We start from the raw sequence: 21,615 nt of genomic DNA, 5'->3' as shown, positions 1-21,615 counted from the left end.
TACAGACTGTCACAGCTCATTGGGCATTGTTTATTTACTGTTTTGGCTTCCGCCAGGCCCTGTACTCTGTATTACTGTATTACTGTTCTGCAGGCCTTTGGTAATCTCGGATTACTAGCCGGTTACGGTGCTAAACCCATAGGGCCGGGTTTGGGTCGTGACAGTAGTGGTAGGCGGGTAGTGGGTGGTGGTGGCAGATGGGTGGTGGTGGGTGGTGGGTGGGTAGTGGAAGGTGGGTGGTGGGTGGGTGGGTGGTGGTGGCAGGTGGGTGGTGGGTGGGTGGGTGGTGGTAGGTGGGTGGTGGGTGGTGGTGGCAGATAGGTGATGGGTGGTGGTAGGTGGTGGGTCCTGGGTGGTGGCAGGCGGGTGGTAGTGAGTGGGTGGTGGGTGGTGGGTCCTAGGTGGTGGGTGAAGTAATGTAATAAAGGTGTCATAATGACTGAAATTAGTAAAATAATTACAATTTATTATTTTAAATTTTGTGAAAAAATATTTATACATGATATATCCGTGTTTTTGACTTTTTGTTAAATTGTAAACAATTTGAAGGTTTTGTTATAAATTCGGTTTATCAATTTAATTTTTTTTTTCTTTTTACACCTTATTTTTTTTAAAATTTTTGTTCATATTAACTTTTTTTTAACTTTTCATTAAAAAAAAAAGAATGTTTATTATTAATTTCTAACTTGTTTTATTTCATTTTAGAACATTAATTTAATTTTTTGTATTAATTGATACAGACAAATTATTTTTTAATTGTTTAATTTTTATTCATTTTATTGAAATGAAGGATTTGTTAGATATTTATTAAGTTCTATTTATTAATTTTTGTACAAATAATTTTTCCAATGCAAAATCTTTTCGTACATATTGTTATAACATTGTAACTTGTTTTAGAATGCTTCAAAAAAAAAACACTATTTGTTATTCATGACGTGAATACAGAAGTTCAAAACAAATTAACAAAATAAAACAAGCACAACAAAATAAGAAAACAAATAACCAAAAAAAAAAAACTGAAAAAAAAAAACATGTAACCACTACATCTGTTTCACTATTTAAACTGATTTTTGAACAAGTTAAGCATCATTGTCAGGTGGTGTTGGAGGTGGAGGGTAATAGTGATGGTACAGCTGAGTGACTCGATGGTCGATCTAATCAATGCGGTTCCTTGTCACTTCATCATGTCTCCCTGAGTCTACACGAAACTCACTAAATTGTTGAATTAGTGAGTTCTGAGTGACGGCAAATTCATCGAACCGAGTACCCAATGTATTGAGCTGATTAGCCATTTGTTGTTCCCATTGTAGGCACTGATTGTACCGTTCTTGTTCCAAGGCTAAATAATCAGTCCAGTAATGGGGTTGTTCATTTGGTGGCATGGCATTGTCATTGGGTTCTTCCTTATCAGGTATTGGTTCATTTTCAATATTAATAGAGCCTATCAAGGTGTCAGCACCACCACCTCGGGTCAGTGTGTACTCAGAAATTGGTGAAGTGATTCTGACATATCCTTCACCTTCAAGGTTGACATCATGCACTTTGAAAATTATGGTTAACAAAGCTCCAAAAGGTAGTGACCGGCCAGACAGAGTATCGAGTTTTGCAATCATCATTTCTTTGAGTAATATGAAGCATAAATCTAATTTTTGTCCAATTTCAAAACAATATAACAAATAAACATTAAAACATGAAACAATATCATAATGGCCTTTTTTTGGAGTGACATTTTTAACTATCCATCGATGAAGAATACGAAGGTGGGGTTTTAAATGTCTGGCTAGTAAATTAGTGCCGCTGAATCGGTTGTCACAAATTGTGGTATAAATCTGAGTGACATCACCAAACATTTTTTCTAAGGCAGACTCATTTTGAAAATAGCATTGTAAATCTCTTGTTTCAAGTCCAATAATTTGTGCGAAAGCACGGAGACTGAGTGTGATATTTTTTCCCTTTACATAGGAGGTCAGACTGAACGGTTCATTTTGTTGGTCACCAGCTGTCAAGTGAACATAAAATAATCGTACAAGACTGGGGTATACCTTATTTGGTAAATTAGTTAAAGGTAACCATCCCATTGTATCTAATTTACCAACTAAGAGCGGATCATATTGAGAAGGTAGTCTTACATTTCTCCCCGTAACAATTGGTCGATTAATAAAATGTGAATAGGCTTGTTCATGATGATACGTTAAAAAATCATTATTTGGATTGTCATGATGTTGTTGCTGTGGTTAATGTTGTATAGGGTTTGAGGATTCACCACGTTTGGGTCTGGTTCGTTTTGTTCTTGGCATGATGACTGCAACAGTGAAAGAAAAATGTATGAAAAATATATATTAAAACATATGAGTTAAGAAAAATGTATTTGTATGATGTTGGTGTAAAAAAATGGAACAGATATGAAAAAAAGGAACAGATCGGAAACAGATAGAAAACTGATCGGCAATAGATAATTGGTGTGAGATGGGATGACCAGCCGGTTGTCCTTGTCGGACATTCTGTCCTCTGACTCTTCGACTATCTGAAGCTACTCTGAATAAAATATGAGATGTGAAGCTAATATGAACTCGAATGAAACTAACCTGTAATTGAAATCTTCTTTCACACAGATACACTGAATTTAATTAATGTTCTTGATGGAGCTGAGATGGTGACGATGGTGTGGTTAAAGGAATGAGAATTCAGATTTTATAGGAAGGCTGAGGTTCAGAAGGTTCAGCTTGTTTTTTAATTTTTTTTTTACTTTTTATTTCTTATCTATTATTTTTTTATAATATTAATAATTTTTTAATAATAGTACATCTGTATACTGAACACACAGCTATGATATACACAACTATGATATGCATCGTGTCCCTTTTTCTTTGGCTCAGTATTGAACACACAGCTATGATGTATAGGTAGTAGATAAGTGAAGTTACTAAATTACCCTTTTAATTTTGTTCTTATGTAACAACTTCCCATTTAAATGAAAAGGGACAAAATAGTAATTTTGCAGGCCAATTCACCCCAATTGTATGAGCATGCGGATCGTGGAAGTACAATAATGCATGGTCAATCTGTTACTCCTTTATTAGTAAATTAATAACGTGTAATAAATGAGAAAAAAAATTGATAATGTTTTGTAAGGTTTACGGTATGATTTTTATTTTAACATATTAAACTTAGTGTATTTATGTTAATTTTTATTAATATGTATTCTCAAAAGTTGTTGACTTTAACAAAATTTAAAAAAAAAATAAAAAAACGTATTGTACAAGATGTTTGTACAAACGTAAAAAATGAATTGATAGAAAAATTAATTGACACAAAATAATTGACATAGATTTATTTTAAAATGAAAAAATAATTTTAAAAAAAATTATTCAACAAAAATTACTGAAAAAAAATTAATTGAAAAAAAATCAATTTTTAATTTCAATATTTTAAAAATAGTTTGGTTATTATTGTTGATAAAAGATACGGATATCGATATATGAGTTGTGTGTTTGATTATAAATTATTGATTGAATTAAGTTTTGAAAACTATTTTGAAAACACATCACCAAACAAATTTTCTTATTTCACATGTTACATCAAACTTTCAAAACTTAATTCAAAATACATCTTCGAAACACATTTCAACACTCTATTTAAAAACCATAACCAAACAACTTTTCTACACTCAAATCATAATTCCACAACACACAAACTCAAAATACAACTCATACTCTCAAATCACATTTACAAAACTCTACCAAACGCTACCTAGGTTTGTCATGATTTGAGAGAGTGGATTAGATCGGCGTAAGGTCTTAGTGTAGAAGCTAACTTGCGCCGTGGATGATGGGTTAGTCTTTTTTGCAAGAAATGAAAAAGAAAAAAAGAAGAAAAAGTCATTGATGAGCTTCTCAGACACTTCCTCAATTAGGGCTTCCTTCTTCCAATTCCATATTTCCTTTTCTTTCTCCACTGCCTTCTCTTTCTTCTTCTCCATCTCCCATCTCTCTCTATATATATATATATGAAGAAATTTATAAGCAGACCAAAAAATCAATAAATAGGTTTGTGAAGAGGGATATAGAGAGAGTGACTCTATCTGTACATAATAGATTGAATTTGTACAGATAAAAAAAATACCAGTATAGATAAATAAAAAAATATTATGACAGATAGGTTAAAATAATTTGGATAGATAGGTTCAAAAATCCAACAGATAAAATAAAAATTTGAACAAATTTTTTAAAATAATTTGATAGACAAGTTCAAAAAAGTGAATAGATAAAATAAAAATTTGAACAGATAGGTTCAATAGATTAATTAAAAATATTAAAATAATTTAAATAGATAGATAAAAAATATTAAAATAATTTTGACATATATATAAAAATTTGAACAAATTGATTCAAAAAATCAAACAGGTAAAATAAAATTTTGAACAAATAGGTTAAATACAAAAATTTCAACAGATAAGTGGTATTTATGTAACAAAATCTGTTAATGGGCTTTTTGTTATAGGGGTAGGAATATGGATTTATGAAGAATTTTCTCTATAATTAATTGTATTTTTTAGGACAAATTGCACTTTGCTTTTTGTGGTTTGAGTCATGTGCGGTTTACCTTCAAATATTTGAAAATGACTATGTAACCCTCACATGGTTTGTAGACTGAAGTGCACTATTAAACATTCTGTCCAACTTAACAGCAAATGTGAAATTCGTAGCAAAGATAAGGGGGTTATATGCCCATTTTTAAATTTCAAGGAGGTAAATCGCATATGAAATAAAACACAAGGGGTGCACTTTAATGACGAAATACGGGGGTACTTTAGGGTATGTTTGGTTTGAGTTTTAGAGATGAGTTTTAGAAAAAAAAATTCAAAAAATTGTTTGGTTTGAGATTTTTCTCAAAAAATTTCCAAAATCACTTTTTCTCACTTACACATCAATGAATCACTTTTTCTCTCTCCTCTCTCATTCTCAATCATTTTTTTTCTCTCACACATCTACTCAATTACAACAAAATATCAAATCATCCCAAACTCCCAAACTCCAAAACTACTTTCAAAATATATAACCAAACAAACCAAAAAAAATTCTAAAACAACTCTCCAAATTTTTTTCAAAAACAACTCTCCCAAAAACAAAAACAAACCAAACAAGCCCTTAGTCTTTTTAATTAAATCGTTAATGGGCCTAATGGTGCACTTCAGTCTACAAACCATAAAGAGGGTTATATGATCATTTCTAAATGTTAGGAAATAAATTGCACATGACCTAAATCAAAATCACAGGGAGGTAAAGTAAAATTTACCCTGTTTTTTAAATTTTAAGGAAAATTAGTGTAATTTATTTTATTTTATTTATTAGGCAGTCTTAAAGGCTGGGCATCCGAGATTGTGGAGTTTTGGGGCTTAAAAGCCCGACATATTGAAAAATTATTGGTTGGTCTAGGGCGATACATAGTTGTATCCCTCACCAATTACAATTTACCATACTCTCTCATGTTTCCCAATCATCCAACACAAATTCGTTGGCCCCTACCTCTTTTACTAATCACAATACCGTTGGAACAATACGTGGCGTTACCCCAAGACCAACTAATAACTTCTCCAACATACCACATTAGCATTTATGACTACGTTTGATTTAATTTTGAAAGATAATTTTGTGAAAAGACTTTTGAAAATTCAAAGCTTGTTTGGTTATGAGTTTTCAAAACTAATTTTTGAGTTTTTTGTTTGGGTGTTTTCTTTTTTATCTTGTAGTCAATTTTTTTTTTTGGCAATATTATAGTCAAATTTGTTTACTTTTTTTTATTTTTTATTTTTATATACCTAATCTAAATTTATGTTTTAGAAGTATCTAATTTAATTTATAGGGCAAAGTTTCACACCATATTTTTTATTTTTTATGAATGTTTTAAAATTTTTAACACTTCTTTTCTGATTTTATATCCACTCAATCTACACACATTTAAAACGTTTCACACTTAAATATAAATTTTTTATAAAATTACTGAATAATGAGAAATATACAAAAAAAAAATGACACAATTTAAAAATTAATATAGTATTAATGTTTTATAGATTTATTAATTTTTTTTTGAGTTCTTCACATTTTATTTAGTTAAAGTCCTTCATATTAAGATTTTATAAGTAAATGACATAAAATATTTTCATAGTAGTTAAGATCCTTTAACGTTTCTACAGAGAAAATTCGACCCAGAGAAATTTTGTCCGACTCAGAGAAATTTCACCCCGACTTAGAGAATTTTCAATTTTTACAGAGAAATTTCTTTGATTTTACAAAGAAATTTCAAAATTTCTCTGAGATCATACCAAAGAAATTTTAAAATTTTTTTGAGTCGGGCCAAAATTTCTCTGAGTTAGGTAAAATTTCTTTGAGTTGAATTTTTTTTTTTGAAAATGTTGAGAAACCTTAGTTAATAAGAAAAATAAAATCTTGGACCTCTTTTATTACACAAAGTTGGAGAGGGATGTTTCAGTGAATTTCCCTTTTATTTACTGTTTAGGTCTATCTAGATCCTATGGATCTAAAACATAAAAAATTATTTGGCCAATACTTGAAAACCAAACAAAATCCTGGACCTTTTTTATTACACAAAGTTGGACCTCTCTTACTATACAAAGTTGGAGAGGGATGTTTCAGTAATTTTCCCTTTTATTTACTGTTTAAGTCTATCTAGATCATATAGATCTAAAGCACAAAAAATTATTTGGCCAATACTTGAAAACCAAACAAATCAATTTTGTGAAAATCTTAAGCCAAATAGATTTTGGGTTTTGGAATGAGTTTTGAAAAACCTTTTGATTCTAACTTTCTGAATTAAATTTTTTGAAAAATTTAATTTTTTATTTTTCACATTTTTTTTTATTTTTAGTGAATTTTTTAAAAATATTTTAAGTATTTTTTTATATACTTTTTAGATACACAATTAAAAAGTATAACATTTATGAATTTTGTTTAAAAAAAATTTCATTAAATACCAAAAATATAAAAAACACAAAAATTCAATATATTTTCTTATTCTTATATATTTATTAATTGTTTGAAAATTATTTTTTATAAATATTTTACTTTTAAGTTTATTTAGATGCATTAAAAAGTAAAAAAATTACTTAAAATATTAAAAATAATTATTAAAAATAAAAAAATACAAAAAAAACTGCTGTTTGGTGGAGCTTTCAAAATATAGTTTCACACTCACTTTTGAGTGTGGTGTTTGTTTAGCGTTTTCAAAAATTAATTCTACACTCACTTTCGAAAACTCTTTCTAAGCAAAAAATTTGGGCTAACCGGTCGTCCTACCGGACGTCTCATCGATCGTCCAGCCGGTTGACCGGAATAGTGTTCGGTGTTATTTTTATTTATTTATTTATTTTTTTGCATGTTATTTTTATATTAAAAAAAATATTTGTGAATTTTTTAAATTTTTTTTATGAGTTTTGAATAAAATTTTGGGTTGTGTGTTTGGTTATGAGTTGTAAGTTTTTGTATCAAATATCATATGTCACATCACCCAATTCAAACTCAATTTAAAACTCTTTTCAAAACTCATAATTAAACAAATTTTCCACACTCAAATCGTAATTCCAAAACTCACAAACTCAAAATACAATTTTATTCTCAAATCATAATTCTAAAATTCTACCAAACACTACCTTAATTTTTACAAAAATTAAATTAAAAAAATTAAATCATCAATAGGTCCTAATAGTTAGATTTAATTCCCATCAAGTCCTATTAAAATTAAGTTCTAGTAAAATCATCGCTAAAAATAATTTTTTGTAACATTTTTTGCATTTGTCGCTAAAAATTGATAATTAGCAACTTTTTTTTGTCACGAATTTTATAAATTATCGCTAAAACTTACAATTAGTAATATTTTTCGATGACAAAAATTTCAAACTATCTCTAAAAATTAAAAATTAGTAACATTTTTTTGTGATGATTTTTTTAAACTGTCATTAAAATTTATAATTATTCATATTTTTTATGATAAAATTTTTAAATTGTCATTAAAAATTAACTATTAATGATATTTTTTAATAATATTTGATAAAAAATATTATTAATTATTATATAATTTATTGGATGATAAATACATGGGATTTATGGGTATGTTTGGTTTGGTTTTGAGAGAGTATTTTTTAAAAATTGTTTTGGGGAGAGACTTTAGAAATTGTTTTGGTTTGTTTGGTTGTGTATTTTGAAAGTAGTTTTGAAATTTGAGAGTTTTGAATGATTTGATATTTTGTTGTAATTGAGTAGATATATGTGAGGAAAAAAGTGATTGAGAAAGAGAGAGGAGAGAGGAGAGAGGAGAGAGAAAAAGTGATTGATTGATGTGTAAGAGAGAAAAAGTAATTTTGAAAATTGTTTTGGAAAAATTACAAACTAAACAAGTTTTAAAATTTTTTTTTCCTAAAATCACTCTACAAAGCCAAGCCAAATATACCCTATAAGCCTATGTTTGGGAAGTGGTTATTGAGGGTTTTTTTTTTGGCTAAAATAGCCATAAAAAATGAAATAGGTTTTTTAGTCTAATAAGATAAAATATCACATCCAATCCATAATCATTACATTTTTTTTCTTACAAAAAGTCAAAAAAATCAAAAGTCCTTCTCAAATTAGACTTTTTAATTTAAGGCTAAAATAATTAAAAAAATCAAAAAATTAAAAAGTCAACTCACTTTCCAAACGAAGCTTAAGTCTCTAGTGAGATTTTAGATTTTAAAATGAGTTTTTAAAAATCGGAAGCCAAATAGGTTTTGGATTTTGAAAAATTGATTAAAAAATTTAACCAAACGCACACTGCATGTTTAAGGCGGTACAGCTTCGATATTTGTTGTGAACAAAACAATCAGAAGAATTGGGGACTCAATAGGCGAACCTTAGAGTAGAGTAGAGGGTTTCTCTTCACCAGGGTTGGGCTAGCAATGTTTAGTTCGTTAGGTCAGAATACTGATGTTTGCGATGCCAAGTTTTATTTCTCGATTAATGTTAGAGTTTTCAAAAATTCGACTAAAATTTTGACCAAAACATAAGTGTGCGACCCAGGTCTCGCACACCTCGGTAAAATTTTGGTAGAATTTTTGGGTCTAACATTATTGTTCTTTCTCACATCATTCTGAATGTTATTTATAATTACGTTTTGATTGATTGTTTTGTTATTTGATGGGAATACAATCAGTTTTTTGATTTTAATTGTTTTTTCACGATGTAATGGTTTGGCTGTGTGGTGGTGTGGTGTCTCAGGGACGAGGAATATCACGAGGAGGGAGAAATAAAAGAGGTCCAATCCAATCGAAGATTGAAAAACAAGGCAGTGATGGAGGAAAACACCTTGATTAATAGTAGTTCTTCTCTTGTTTCTGGTAGCGAAGGTGAGAGCAATACACTTGAAAGTGAGAACTGGAGGGGTGATTTTTGCAACTCAGAGTAAGCTTTATCTGCACTTCTCTTCATATCATTATGTTTTTTTTTATTTATTTATTGGCTTTTTGTTTAATTTTTCCATAGGAATTCATGCTTATTATTATGCTTTGTGGGCTGAATTAGTAACATTGACTCGGATTCGACTGAATTTGAAATTGCGGGACTTCATTACGGTCCTTATAGCGACGATGACGGCTTTCGGTATGAAACCAAGGAGATCAATTTTGTTTGGGATGGATGGTGAGTTTTAGTAGTAGTTACTCTTTCTTTTTATCACATACAAGTTTCAGTTGCCTTTACTTTTACTCAATAAATTTGTTCATGGTTGATTTGTGTCGAGGTTGTTAAAATTGGAAACCTACCTTTTGGATAATGATAAATTTGATATAATACATCTTTTATGCTACAATAAATTGTTAACTACACGCATTTGCATGTGCAATTCAAAAAAAAAAAAAAAAAACATATATAATGTAGGTTGCTCAAGTGGGAAGGACTTTCATTATTAAATCCAAGGTTATGGGTTCGAGACTCATCCTCTTTTTTGCATAATTTTTACAAAAACTCCAAATATAACTCCAAATATAGAGGTGTTTTGGAAAAATTCAAAATATGAGACAAAAATTGTCAACACCAATAATAGCATTCACTTTATATATTAGAATAGATATGCTCCCCTTGTCCCAACACAAAAGCAATTAATATGCTCAAATTCAAATTCAAAGGTGTTGATTCCCATCGTTGCCCCTTTATTTCTTACTTTAAATATATTCTTTGGCAACATAAAACTTTTGTGCATTGACTTTTCAAATGTGGACATGCGCATTGTGGTTGGGACGTCCAAGAATGGAATTATGGACTAACAAAATGGGGCAGAGGGAGTAGTATTTACTAATAGTAATTATTAATGATAATTGTTAAAATTGTAACTAACATTGATTTTAGATTGAAATCCAGTTTTCATTTCTCCCTCCATTCAATGGTTGGTGTACATTTTATTTTTTCCTCTTGCTCCTACTCCTCTTCCCCATTTTTGTCAATCTTTATTTTGTGGAAAAGGTTTATTTTCTTTCACATTACGTGGCACAATCTATAATTTTTTTTTTGGGTTTGTTTCTTTACAGTGAATCCTTAGGAGTTTGGTAGTAGGATGGTTTGTTGGCTGTCATAGTGAGAGATGCTTCGTTTGACTAGTTTTTTGGTGGTTCATAATTCATTCAATGGCTGAGAGGTTTTCGGTCTATGAAGGCCTCACTCAATTTATTGTGTCAAAATATAAATTTACTAACAGTATGAGAGTCAATTTGACTTGATGCACCTACTATGGATAATTGAACCAAACCAAACCAAATCAAAATAGGGCTTCTGTCCTCATCAAATAGGGTTGGCCACATGATTCTTTTAGCCATTTTGCTCTGTCAAGAGTTATATGTTCAATTAATTAAATAATTCATATAATTTCTTACTACCACAATCCATGTCAATTTAGCTCTTCTCCTTCCTCTAACATTTCTATTTACGACGATCATATTACTGCTATGTATGGGTAGAGTTTTCCTTTATGTATGCTTATCTTGTGATGTGGAACTCTCTTTCGGGGATACACTTGTAATTTTACATATTAAGTAACATGCTTTTCTTACTAGAAAATAATCTATTTGACTCTTATTTAACACATTTTTAAAAGTTATTGAAATCTCTCTCTCTCTCTCTCCCCTTCTCTTTTTAATGAAGGTATTGTTTACTATAAGATCAAATGTTACTGAGAAATGTAAGTCTGTGGCCCTGTTTTCGGTTCCCAAAATCATATCCACTATGTATTCTCTTGTTCCTTACTTATCTTTTTCTACATAACCGTTGAAATATCCACATAATTATTTTTATTTCCTATAAAATAAAATAGATATTTGTTGCATTAACTCATCCAGTTAATCCCAAAATTGTGTTTTTAATTTGTTCCTCCAATCCTATTTGGGATTCATAGGTGCTAATCACATTAATTATAATTTCTCCCATTACAAGTTTAATTAACATGATTATGTTCTGCCTCCAATTCTTGTAATTGTTACTACCTTATCTTTAGCAACAATTAATTGTACATCTTTTCTAGTTTTAATGTATTTTATATCAATATTTTCAATTGATAAGCATAGTGTGGTCTATGCAAGTTATGGGAAATTAAGTTGGATGGTGCGTCTTTGTAGTCCCTACATTGTTGTTTTATGTCTTAAAACAATATTTGTTTACGTTCCCAGTTATCCCAATTTTTTTTACCCAACTGGTTTCCTATATATGCTTTGTCATTCGTGCTTTAGTAGTTCTTAGTTAAACAACTACCTACTGAACTAATACCTTGGAATTTTAATTTCTTCCTTCCTCGTTCATGGATGTGTTGGTATAACTATATGTTTTGTCGATAAAGGAATGTACGTATATAGCTTCAAACCAACAAAATGGGTCCATCATAATTCAGACCAAGGGAATTGACTTTTTGAGAGTCCTTACTTCTTAGTAATGTAGATGCACCTAGACTCTTGTTTATAAATTATAATTATGGTGCATCTTTTTGTAAGCACCACTATGCCTTTTTTTCTTTTTAGATTATCAAGTCTCATTCTTGTTCACCTGTATTTGATTACTCATTCTTAAACAGGGAAGCTGCTCTAATTGTGTCTAAACGAATGCTGGCAGATTATTATGTTAAAAGCAGTTCAGAAAAAGAAGACAGCAGAAAGGTATTTGCTTATTGTAGAATGCTGAATGTACTTGCCTGTATGAGAATTTGATCTTAACTCCCTCCCTCTTTTGCTATCAACTTTTTAGGTGTTGACACTTGAACCATATGAGACCCATTTTGGAAAAAGCAATGTTAGGCAAACATTGGAGCTTGAAGGGAGTGGCCTAGCCACCAGAAAGGTTTCTTGGTTGTTTTATCCTTATTTGGGAAAGGTAGAAAACAACCTTTTGTTGGAGGTCTATAAATTATTTGTTTATTTTATCTGTGTTCTTGATTTTTTTAGCGACATACTTTTTTTATTCATGGAGTTTTTGAATTTTTGAATTGCTACTAGAGCATTTTAGGAAGGACAAGCCTAATAAGAAATATAATCTTGACCAAGTGTTACTAGAACTGCTAATACATTTTGGATGCACGTTTTGAAATATGGTACACTTTTGTTCCAAAGCAATTAATTATCTATCCAAAGTGATTCCAAAAATTTTTTCCTTCGTTTTTCTTAGGGGAAAAATTAAATATAATGAACTAAAATCTAAGGAGGATTGTAGTTTTGGAAGGACAAAATGGGAAAAAATGCTCATAATGCTTATGAAAATGTGCTTTTTCATGATCAATTGAAAAAAATGTACTATTTTTTTTATTGGATGTCTAATCTTTGAAAGTAAATTGCTCTAGGAGTACCTTAAATTTTAATATTGTAATTTATACAAGTCTACCCCTATCGTTTCACATTTTAGTGCATGTGGTGTTTTATGTTCTTGTTTTAGTTCCCATTCCATATAGCATAACGATCCAAGTAACATGGGTCGACACAGAGAATGGAAAATTTGGTTTTGGTAGCAATGGAAATTTTTGTTTGTTTTGAATTCTATTGTATTCAAGGAATATGAATCTTTTTCTTTTTCTTTTTCTTTTTTTTTTTTCTTTAAATTTTATTTTGATGAGAAACTTTATGGTCTATTGATTGTGTGATTATGGGGCATATTATGAAACATTGATGAATAAGAAATTTATTTTCTGTTTAATGTATGATCCTGGAGCATATAATGGTTTCATTTCTTACTCTCTTTTTTCATCTTGACATTACGAAATGCTAAATCATGATGTCCCTTCGCGTGTATGTATGTATTGTCATAAGATGATTCAATTATTATTATTACTTTCACTGCAGCACAACCATCTTGGTTGATAATCACTTTTGATAACTAATTGCGCTTTGGAAAACATTATTTGAACACTAGATTGATTATCAAGGCCAGCATAATTTTCATGATCCATTCTCAGAAATTGCCTTTGCAAAAGGGCAAATGGGCATAGTTTATTAAGCACACTAGCTTAGCCAAAACATGTAATTTTGGGTGATTTGTGCTGTGTGTCCATTAAAAATTAACATAATAATAGTTAATTTGTACCAAAAGGATGTTAACTGATGTTGTGTCTTAGTTTGCCTTAAGTCCCTTTTGTCCAACACTAAAACCTGCATTGGTGGGTGTGGAAATTGAAGTATAAAAATATGGAATGATATTACTTTTGATTTATCTAAAGATATATTTAACCCTTTTTTTTTTTCGTTTTTACTTCACTTATTGTGCATTGCCCATCAATCCCTGAATTTTACCAAATTTATATTTTTAGGTAGTCCATGATGCCTCGTGGTCTGGGCCAATCAGAGAAGAACAATACATCAAGATTGGTAAGGCTATTGTGGTATTAGCGCATGGAGCGATGTGTTATGTTATGTTCTGTTCCTTCAAGGAGCTAATCAAAGACAAGGATTACAATACTGTTGGCGAAAGTGTGTTTAAAAGTATTTTTAAGTTTGTCTTGAGTGTTTTTGATATGGTAAATTCTAAATTCTGCCTTAATGTGCCTGTGGCCAATTTTTTGTGGATATTGTTTTTGGTAGTAGTCTCGCAAAGCTTTCATCAATTTTCTGTGGTTTAATATTTGCTTTAGTCTCGTGTAACTAAAAAAATTATTTGATGTTTTGTTGTGTTTGAACAACTCATGGATTTGATGGTGATTCATTATATGTTTGTCAAGTAAGATTTAGATGACTAGATCTAAATTTCACTAGGTGGATATGGCTGAGCTTGATTATGAATGAGTGCTGATAGGAATTCAGAGTGGATGAGTCATTTTAACTTGATGTGTGCCGAATGAAAATAGTGAAGTAGTTATATGTGATTCTCCATTGTGCTACTATGGTGGGTTAATAATGGTTGTGTTGTGTCCGTTGTCAATTGACTAACGCAAGGATTTTAAATATCAAATCATTTTTGCTCAAGTAGTGTTCATCTTATGTATTGGTGTTCCTTTTGTTTTGATGGGTTAGGGACTATATGAATCATGGAACCCTCACAATTGCTTTAGGGTTCATCTTATCCTTTTTTTAATTTTATATTGCTCTACTTTTTAAAAGGCGAGTTTTGTAGTTTGAACTAGTTGACGGCTACTTGATTCTCACACAAGTGCTTCTTAGGTCAATAAATTATATTGTTCTTGATCATTTCATGATGTGCGTCTTGTCTTGTTTTTATTTGAACTATTTTTCTTGTTATCATTGTTGTTGTTTTTGTTATAATGGTGGTAGATTATAATATTATAGTATGAATGTCTTTGTTGCATGGGTTTTTATGGTTTGGAAGGTCTCTTTCATAGTGCACTTACATTGAATATATAAAATGATACACATTGGCTGTTGCCGGTATGTGATTTTGCTGTTGTAAATGTATCACTTTTGTCTTGTGTCATTATTGATGTATCTTCTTCTGATATATTTAATTAACATAATTTTTGTTTTTTTGCTATAGCTGTGGTGTTTCTCATAATATGTTTGAATTTACACAAGTGTTTATAGGGTGAATTGTAGGGCTGAGCAAGGAATTCGTAATCCGATTCAGTCCAGTCCAATCCGATAGGTTTGGATTGATTTTTTGAATCCGTGGTTCGGTTCCGAATTGAAGAATTAAAAATCCGTAGTCCACGGATTAGTTTCGGATTGAACCCCACGGTTCCGGATTGGAACCGATCCGGACCGTATACAAATAGTCTATATTTTTATTATACATCCTCCCTCATAGTATCTTCTCTTATTCTATATAAAATCTAAACTCAAACCTAAAACCGTATAATATCTTCTTTTATTATTTTTGTTTGATAGTTTTTAGTTTTAATTTGTAATGGTCTAAATACTTATGGTGAAACCAGTTTTCTTAGGGTTGTTTAAATTCTAGAATAGTATGTCGCTATTGTAGAAAAACATGTTGCTAGTGTGGAACTAATATAACGCTATATTTATATTTTTATAAAATTAAAGTGTTATATATATATATATTTTTATTATTTAATTATGTGAATCCGTAGTCCTAAACCGATCCAATCCGTATTTAAATGGATTGGTTCAATGATTTAAACGGATTGGATTGGTTCCAATTTTTCAGGAATCGTAAATAACGGATTGATCCTGGTTTTACCCCAATCCGGTCCAATCCGGACCATGCTCACCCCTAGTGAATTGTTAAGGAATGTTGGTTCCATTGCTCTCATTTTCATTTACTTTTATATTCCAGGAAGATTTTGAGAGAATATTTGATCTGAGTGTGGTTGAGGATGAGTACTCAAAATTATGTGAAATTCTTGACTCTGTAAGAATTTTTATATACAAGAATTTTTTTTCTTTTCTGGTTGTTTACCTGTTCTCTTTTTCTCATATGTGAAAACACCTTTTTCCATGTGCAGTGTAAATGTAATCCTCTTGTAGCTATTGCTGAGGGGAAGGTGAAAGTTGATCAATTTTCCACGCTAAGGGAACATGATCTTTGTGACGCTATATGAGTAAGAATCTTTCTTTTTCATTCCTAGCAATTGCTTTGGCTTTAATAATTGTTAGAATGTATCAGGGACGGATCTACAGTAGGACTAGGGGTAAGAATATTCCATCCCCCGGATTTTTGATAATTCTGTTAGTACCCTAACATATATAAATTATATATATCCTTCATAAAATTGTAACAGTGCCCTCCTTAAAATGGTGATGATGTCCCTTCTATTAAGGATTTTCTTTCTAATTACAAAGATTCTACTAACATGAGTCCTTCTACCATACACTCCACAAAAGGGTATATCATATACAAGTTATGATATTTCGTGGTGTTAATACCATAAAGTGTTAGAACTAAATCGTTTTTGGTTATAACTAAAAGGACCATAATAAATAATAACCAAACACCACATCTTCGGTCATAACCTAAAAATAATCCCAATAGGTCATAACTAACATCACAATGAGTCATAACCAAAATAACAGTCATAAGAAATTATAACTAAGTTATAACCAATACTACAATGAGTCATAATTAATACCATAATGTGTCATAACCAAAGACTATAAAGATCGTAACTACGACATGCAATACACACTTTTTTGCAATAAGTTTTTATAGAATTTTCCTAATAAATATATCATTTCTATTTCGACTTATTTTCTTTTATAATTTTCCAATCTACTTATAATAGTTATTCTCCAATATTTTTATAAAATTTAACCTTAAATCCCTTAATTTGAAATTCATGTTTATCCAAATGGACTTATAATATTTAAGTTTAGAAATATTTCATTGTTGTTTATTATGAAAAAAAAAAAATCAATATTGTCTTTATGCAGCAACATAAATGTAGTGCCGAAAGAAAGGTGAAAGCTGATCAATTTTCCAAACTGCGGGAACATGATATTTATGATGACAGAACACAGGTAAGAATCTTTCTTCCTCATTCCTAGCAATTGCTCTGGCTTTAATAATTATTGTTAGTTTGTATGTTTCTCATTTAAATATTTGTCTTGATGCAGCTATATCCATGTAGTGCCAAAAAAGAAGTCGAGGTAATTTTTTATTTTATTTTGGTTTCTAGGTTGTGAAATAAATGCATTCTTGAATGTTCATTGTGGTAATTCATTTTGGTTCTGCTGGTTGATTGACTTCTAAGATATTTTTGAAGTATGATAGTTGTCAAGCCAATTTTTAATGCATTGTTTGGATTTAATATTTTATAGTATCTCCCTAACCCTATGGAAACTAGATAAGCATACCATCAATTTATTATAAATTTTCTTGAGGCTTGTTTCGACGGCATTTAGATACTATCAAATTGGGAATTTGGTCTCAGGTAGCATTTGGTGCTAGAGCTAGGTCAAGTACCTAGTAATTTTGTTTCACCAGCAGGCGACAGACTTGCCTTGGCTGCTCGCCAGATCTCAACCCATTCCACTGCCATATTTTCTTTCAGTATCACTTCGTGGTGATCTCTTCATTTATCCACTAGTTTATTCCTATCTCAAATATCTCAATCATATATTTTTTTACTCGCAATCCATTTTCTGGTGTGTTTCTGTTTCACTTTGTCTTTCCCTCTATTTCAACCTCAAATAGGTTTCCATCTTCAAACCTATTTGAGTTTGAGGGGTATTATACCTATATCATGGTGAGCATGGTGATATACCATGTGAATCACCTAAGGTGCCCTATCTGGCGCACAATCCAAGTCACCCCCTCTGGCACACAACCCAAGTTACTCCCTTAGTGCACCACCTAAGCCGCCCCCTGGTGTGTTTTCTAATAAGCCGCCCCTTGGCGCACAGAGTCATCTATTGCCATCATCGTTTAGCACCACATCATAAGTTACGTATGTATCATACTTGCTGGTTCAACATCCAGTTAGTCTCTACAATGGTCCGACATGACCTCTTAAACTGTCCCGACATTGATTTCGGTCAGTTCCTACAATGGTCCGACATGACCTCTTTAAACTGTCCTAACATTGATTTTGGTCAGCTTTTTCTAGGGTAGTTCTTCCCCCTCCCCCCCCCCCTTTTTTAGGGTGTGGTAGCACTTTTTGACTTTTTTTTATTTAGTGAACTACCAGATTTGTTCGGTAGCATTTATTTAGACTAGCTGTTGAGTTTTTTTTGGCTTCTTCCAGTCATCCATTGGCAAGCTGCGATTGTTGAATATCTTCACACCAGCTTGAGGGGGAGTGTTGAATATAGAAATTAGAGTATATAAAATCTTTTTATTTTTAGTATTATGTGGGTGTTTGGGAAGTGGCTATCTTTTAGGCTTTTTGGCTATGTTAGTATGTTATTTTAGTTTTTGTGTTTGGGAAGATGGATTGAATTTTTTGCTTGATTGTTGTATTGAAAAATGTGTTTGAAATGATATTGAGATAAAAAATAATTAAATTATTGCCAAAAAGTTGTGCCTGACGTGATGATTGATTTGTTGGGATATGAAATGACTAAATTGCCCCTATGTGTTGAAATGCTAAGTTGGTGGGTTAGTCAAAAATTATAAGGGCAAAAACATAATTTCAAATCTGCCCTGCACAGTCATGAATTTGTCTGCGTCAGTTTTTGATTAAAAAAGAAAAAACTTAGCTACAGTACAACTTTTTGGCTATTTGAATGAGGCTAAAATAGCCTCTCAATCTCCTTCCCAAAAACCGCCTATGTATATAATCTGTGATTGTGTCAATCATTAATTTAGTATTATTTCTTATTTATATCATTTCTTAAATTGTATCATGAATCTATTATATATACATCTATACTATATATAAAGCAAAAGGGGGTTTTTAACCCCAAGCCTTGTGAGAGCTCCAATCTCCCAATCTAAATTTCCTGATTTTTTGATTTAAAAAAAAAAAAAAACCTTAGCATTTGTTAATTTCTCCCAACCCCCAAGTCTTACCCTCATAATAACACTTTAGTGCATTAAGAATAAGCATAAAAAAAATTATTTGAAATCCAACACATGAATTCCTTGAAAAGTCCCAACACATATGATTATTATCCCTCATAATAGCATTTTAATGTATTAAAAACAAGTATAAAAAATTTTTCTTGAAAAGTCCAATACATATGATTATTATCAAAATATTAAACTTTAATATAATATAATAAAAAAAAAGACATTTAATTCCTTGAAAAGTCTTAACACATATGATTATTATCAAAATATTAAACTTTAATATAATATAAAAAAGAAAAAAAAAAGAAGACATTTAAAAAAAAAAAAAAAAACATTTAAAAATCACAATTCACATATATGGATAATTGTAAATACAATCCGTGCATAGCACAGGTGATATGCTAGTATGGGAAAAGCCAAATAATTCTTTTCATTCTTTTGTATGCACTAATGAGCTGAGAATTCAGGTTGAAGTTGGAAATTGTTCCTAACCACCCTTGCTTCCACTGCCACCATTCCTTACTCCACCTCCCTTAACGTCTATTGCCCTATCTCTCTTTCTGTTCTTTAACCTCCAACCCCTCCCCTATCTCGATCTCGATGTGGTTGCAGGTCTTTACGTTAGAGTTACTTGCTGATCTCACTGTTCGTCACTGCAAGTTAAAGACAGAGATGAGGATGGAGGTTATGGGCAGTGTGCGGTGTTAATGGTGATTGCTATGGCTGTAGATCTGGTGGTGTTAGCCTTGATTTCGATGTTGTTGGTGGTTGGGGACAGAAGGGAGAGATTGAGGTTGGGGCGGTGGAGGGTTCAGATGCTAAGGGGGAGATGGTGGGAGGCTATTTAGTGGGGAGCTGTGGGTTTGGAAGGTTGGGTGGGCTGGGGTTGGGTTTTGGGTTTGAGGTTTTGGATCTAACTTGTGTATTTGTGGCCCCACGTGACAGTTTCCGCCTGAATTTGGAAGGAAGTTAGCTTCAGGAGTAAATTGGGAAAATTTTGAAACGTGAAGGGCTAAAGTGAAAAAAAAAACCATAGGGCCGGCCAAAGTGGGAAAATGGTCTAACTTAAGGGGGCAAAGTTTAATTTACCAATTTAGAAGTACGGATAGCAACAACAGTTAGCTTTGGGGCTGATTTTAATTGGGTGTTATAGCTGAAATTGCAATAAGAGTACGGACAGGTAAGGTTTGTTTAGGGTATAATAAATGGTAAGAGTTTAAGCATGAAAAGATGAGATTTTTTGGGGCTGTTTTAGGGCTGTGAACAGGTACCCATAAAACAGTATTTGGGCTGTTGAAGTGCAGAAAATAAATGAGAGAAAGGAGAAGATAGTTCCTAGGAATCACTCATTGAGGCCTTAGGCATCACACTTAAGGTTTGATTGCATTACACAATCCATAAGAAAGCTTCAAATTCTCTAAGGCCCAATTAGGTTAGACAGAGAATACATGAAAGTCAAAGAAAAAAGAGAAAAATAATTTTGTATCTCTTTAGGTAAAGAGTTCTCGAAAGTAATGGAAACTAAGTTTCCTGTACAACTCAAATTAGCTTGTTAGTTAAGCTTACAATTTTTTTTGCAAAATATACATTTTCCCACAAAACTTGACGAAGAGTATTTTGTTTCCCTCTTTGTCCATACTTCTCTTAACAACCCCCTGTTATGCGGTGATTACATTTGTTTCCATCCTTTTCTTGCAATTTATTTATTTATTATTTTTTTTTATCTATTCAAATGCATGCAAGAAAATAAAATTTCATTTTTTTCCCTCTCTTTCACTTCACTTTTTACCATTTTCATTTTCTATCATTCGTTTCTTTCTAAACAAAAACGGAGCCTAAAATATCAATTCCATTGAATCAAAAGCATTACATGACTTAATATAAAATTCGAAGATTTCCTAGACCAACTAGAACAAAAAAAGTAAACGACTAAAACTTTGACTTTCAAAACCTATTTAAGACCAAATAAGAAACATAACTAAAAATTAATTTATTAACTTGACCCACATGACGACCCATGGGCGACCCTTACAGCCCATGATAGCAAATATGAAAATTACCAAAAGAGTTACGCTAAATTAACATCGTAATTAGTACTTCAAGTTCTATTCTATAGAATCTGGTGCTGCTGTCCAAATCTTCTGCTGACATGAGTTGCAGCTTCAGCACGACGTGTTCTAAACACTCATTGTTTGTTAATTTAGTAGTTGGAGCACATTTTTCTGTTTCGCTTTGGTTTCTTTGTCAGTTTTTTTATTTTTTTGGTAAGGTTCTATATTATTTTTACTTTCTTAAAATTTAAGTGATCAATTTTAATCATATGTCTGATATGTTGTCCATTGAAAACCAGGAAGATTGTAAAATGCAGCTTACCTTGGAGTTGACAACTGAGAAAAGTTATCGTATTCTTGATTCTTTGGTTTTAGAGGCTTTGGGGGGCGTTGACATTCAATTGCTACGTAATTGTTTACCTAATACAGCAGATGATGTGTTTCTCGCTGAGGATGTTACTTTTGCATGCTCAGTTTTAGCTGATGGCTTATTCGTTGGGCTCTATTAATTGGCTGCTATGAAAGCATCAGCAGTATCACCCTCTCTCTGCTCTTTCCGCCCACCCCCTTTCACTTAATTTGTCTTGTGTGTGTGGAAATGTTACAACTTTATGTAAATGGATGAATCAAAGTGCTTG

The 21,615-nt window shown here is 31.4% G+C and overlaps 1 protein-coding gene across 1 annotated transcript in view; it reads left to right on the top strand.

The window, feature by feature from the left end:
• The window catches only part of LOC114322277 (uncharacterized), a 62,778-nt gene that overhangs the window by 38,148 nt on the left and 3,015 nt on the right, over positions 1-21,615 (top strand). Inside the window, exons 2-10 of the mRNA XM_082906485.1 lie at positions 9,264-9,446; positions 9,567-9,683; positions 12,097-12,178; positions 12,267-12,392; positions 13,816-14,022; positions 15,753-15,827; positions 15,922-16,017; positions 16,847-16,933; positions 17,030-17,062. Coding sequence (XP_082762611.1) covers positions 9,337-9,446; positions 9,567-9,683; positions 12,097-12,178; positions 12,267-12,392; positions 13,816-14,022; positions 15,753-15,827; positions 15,922-16,017 — 813 coding nt within the window. The 5' untranslated portion in view covers positions 9,264-9,336 and the 3' untranslated portion in view covers positions 16,847-16,933; positions 17,030-17,062. The remainder of the gene's footprint in view (positions 1-9,263; positions 9,447-9,566; positions 9,684-12,096; positions 12,179-12,266; positions 12,393-13,815; positions 14,023-15,752; positions 15,828-15,921; positions 16,018-16,846; positions 16,934-17,029; positions 17,063-21,615) is intronic.

The sequence above is a fragment of the Camellia sinensis genome, chromosome 14 (genome assembly GCF_055761805.1).
Source record: "Camellia sinensis isolate YWXY chromosome 14, ASM5576180v1, whole genome shotgun sequence".
Classification (NCBI taxonomy): domain Eukaryota; kingdom Viridiplantae; phylum Streptophyta; class Magnoliopsida; order Ericales; family Theaceae; genus Camellia; species Camellia sinensis.
Note: the sequence above shows the minus strand (reverse complement) of the source record. Positions and strands in the feature narration are given on the sequence as shown.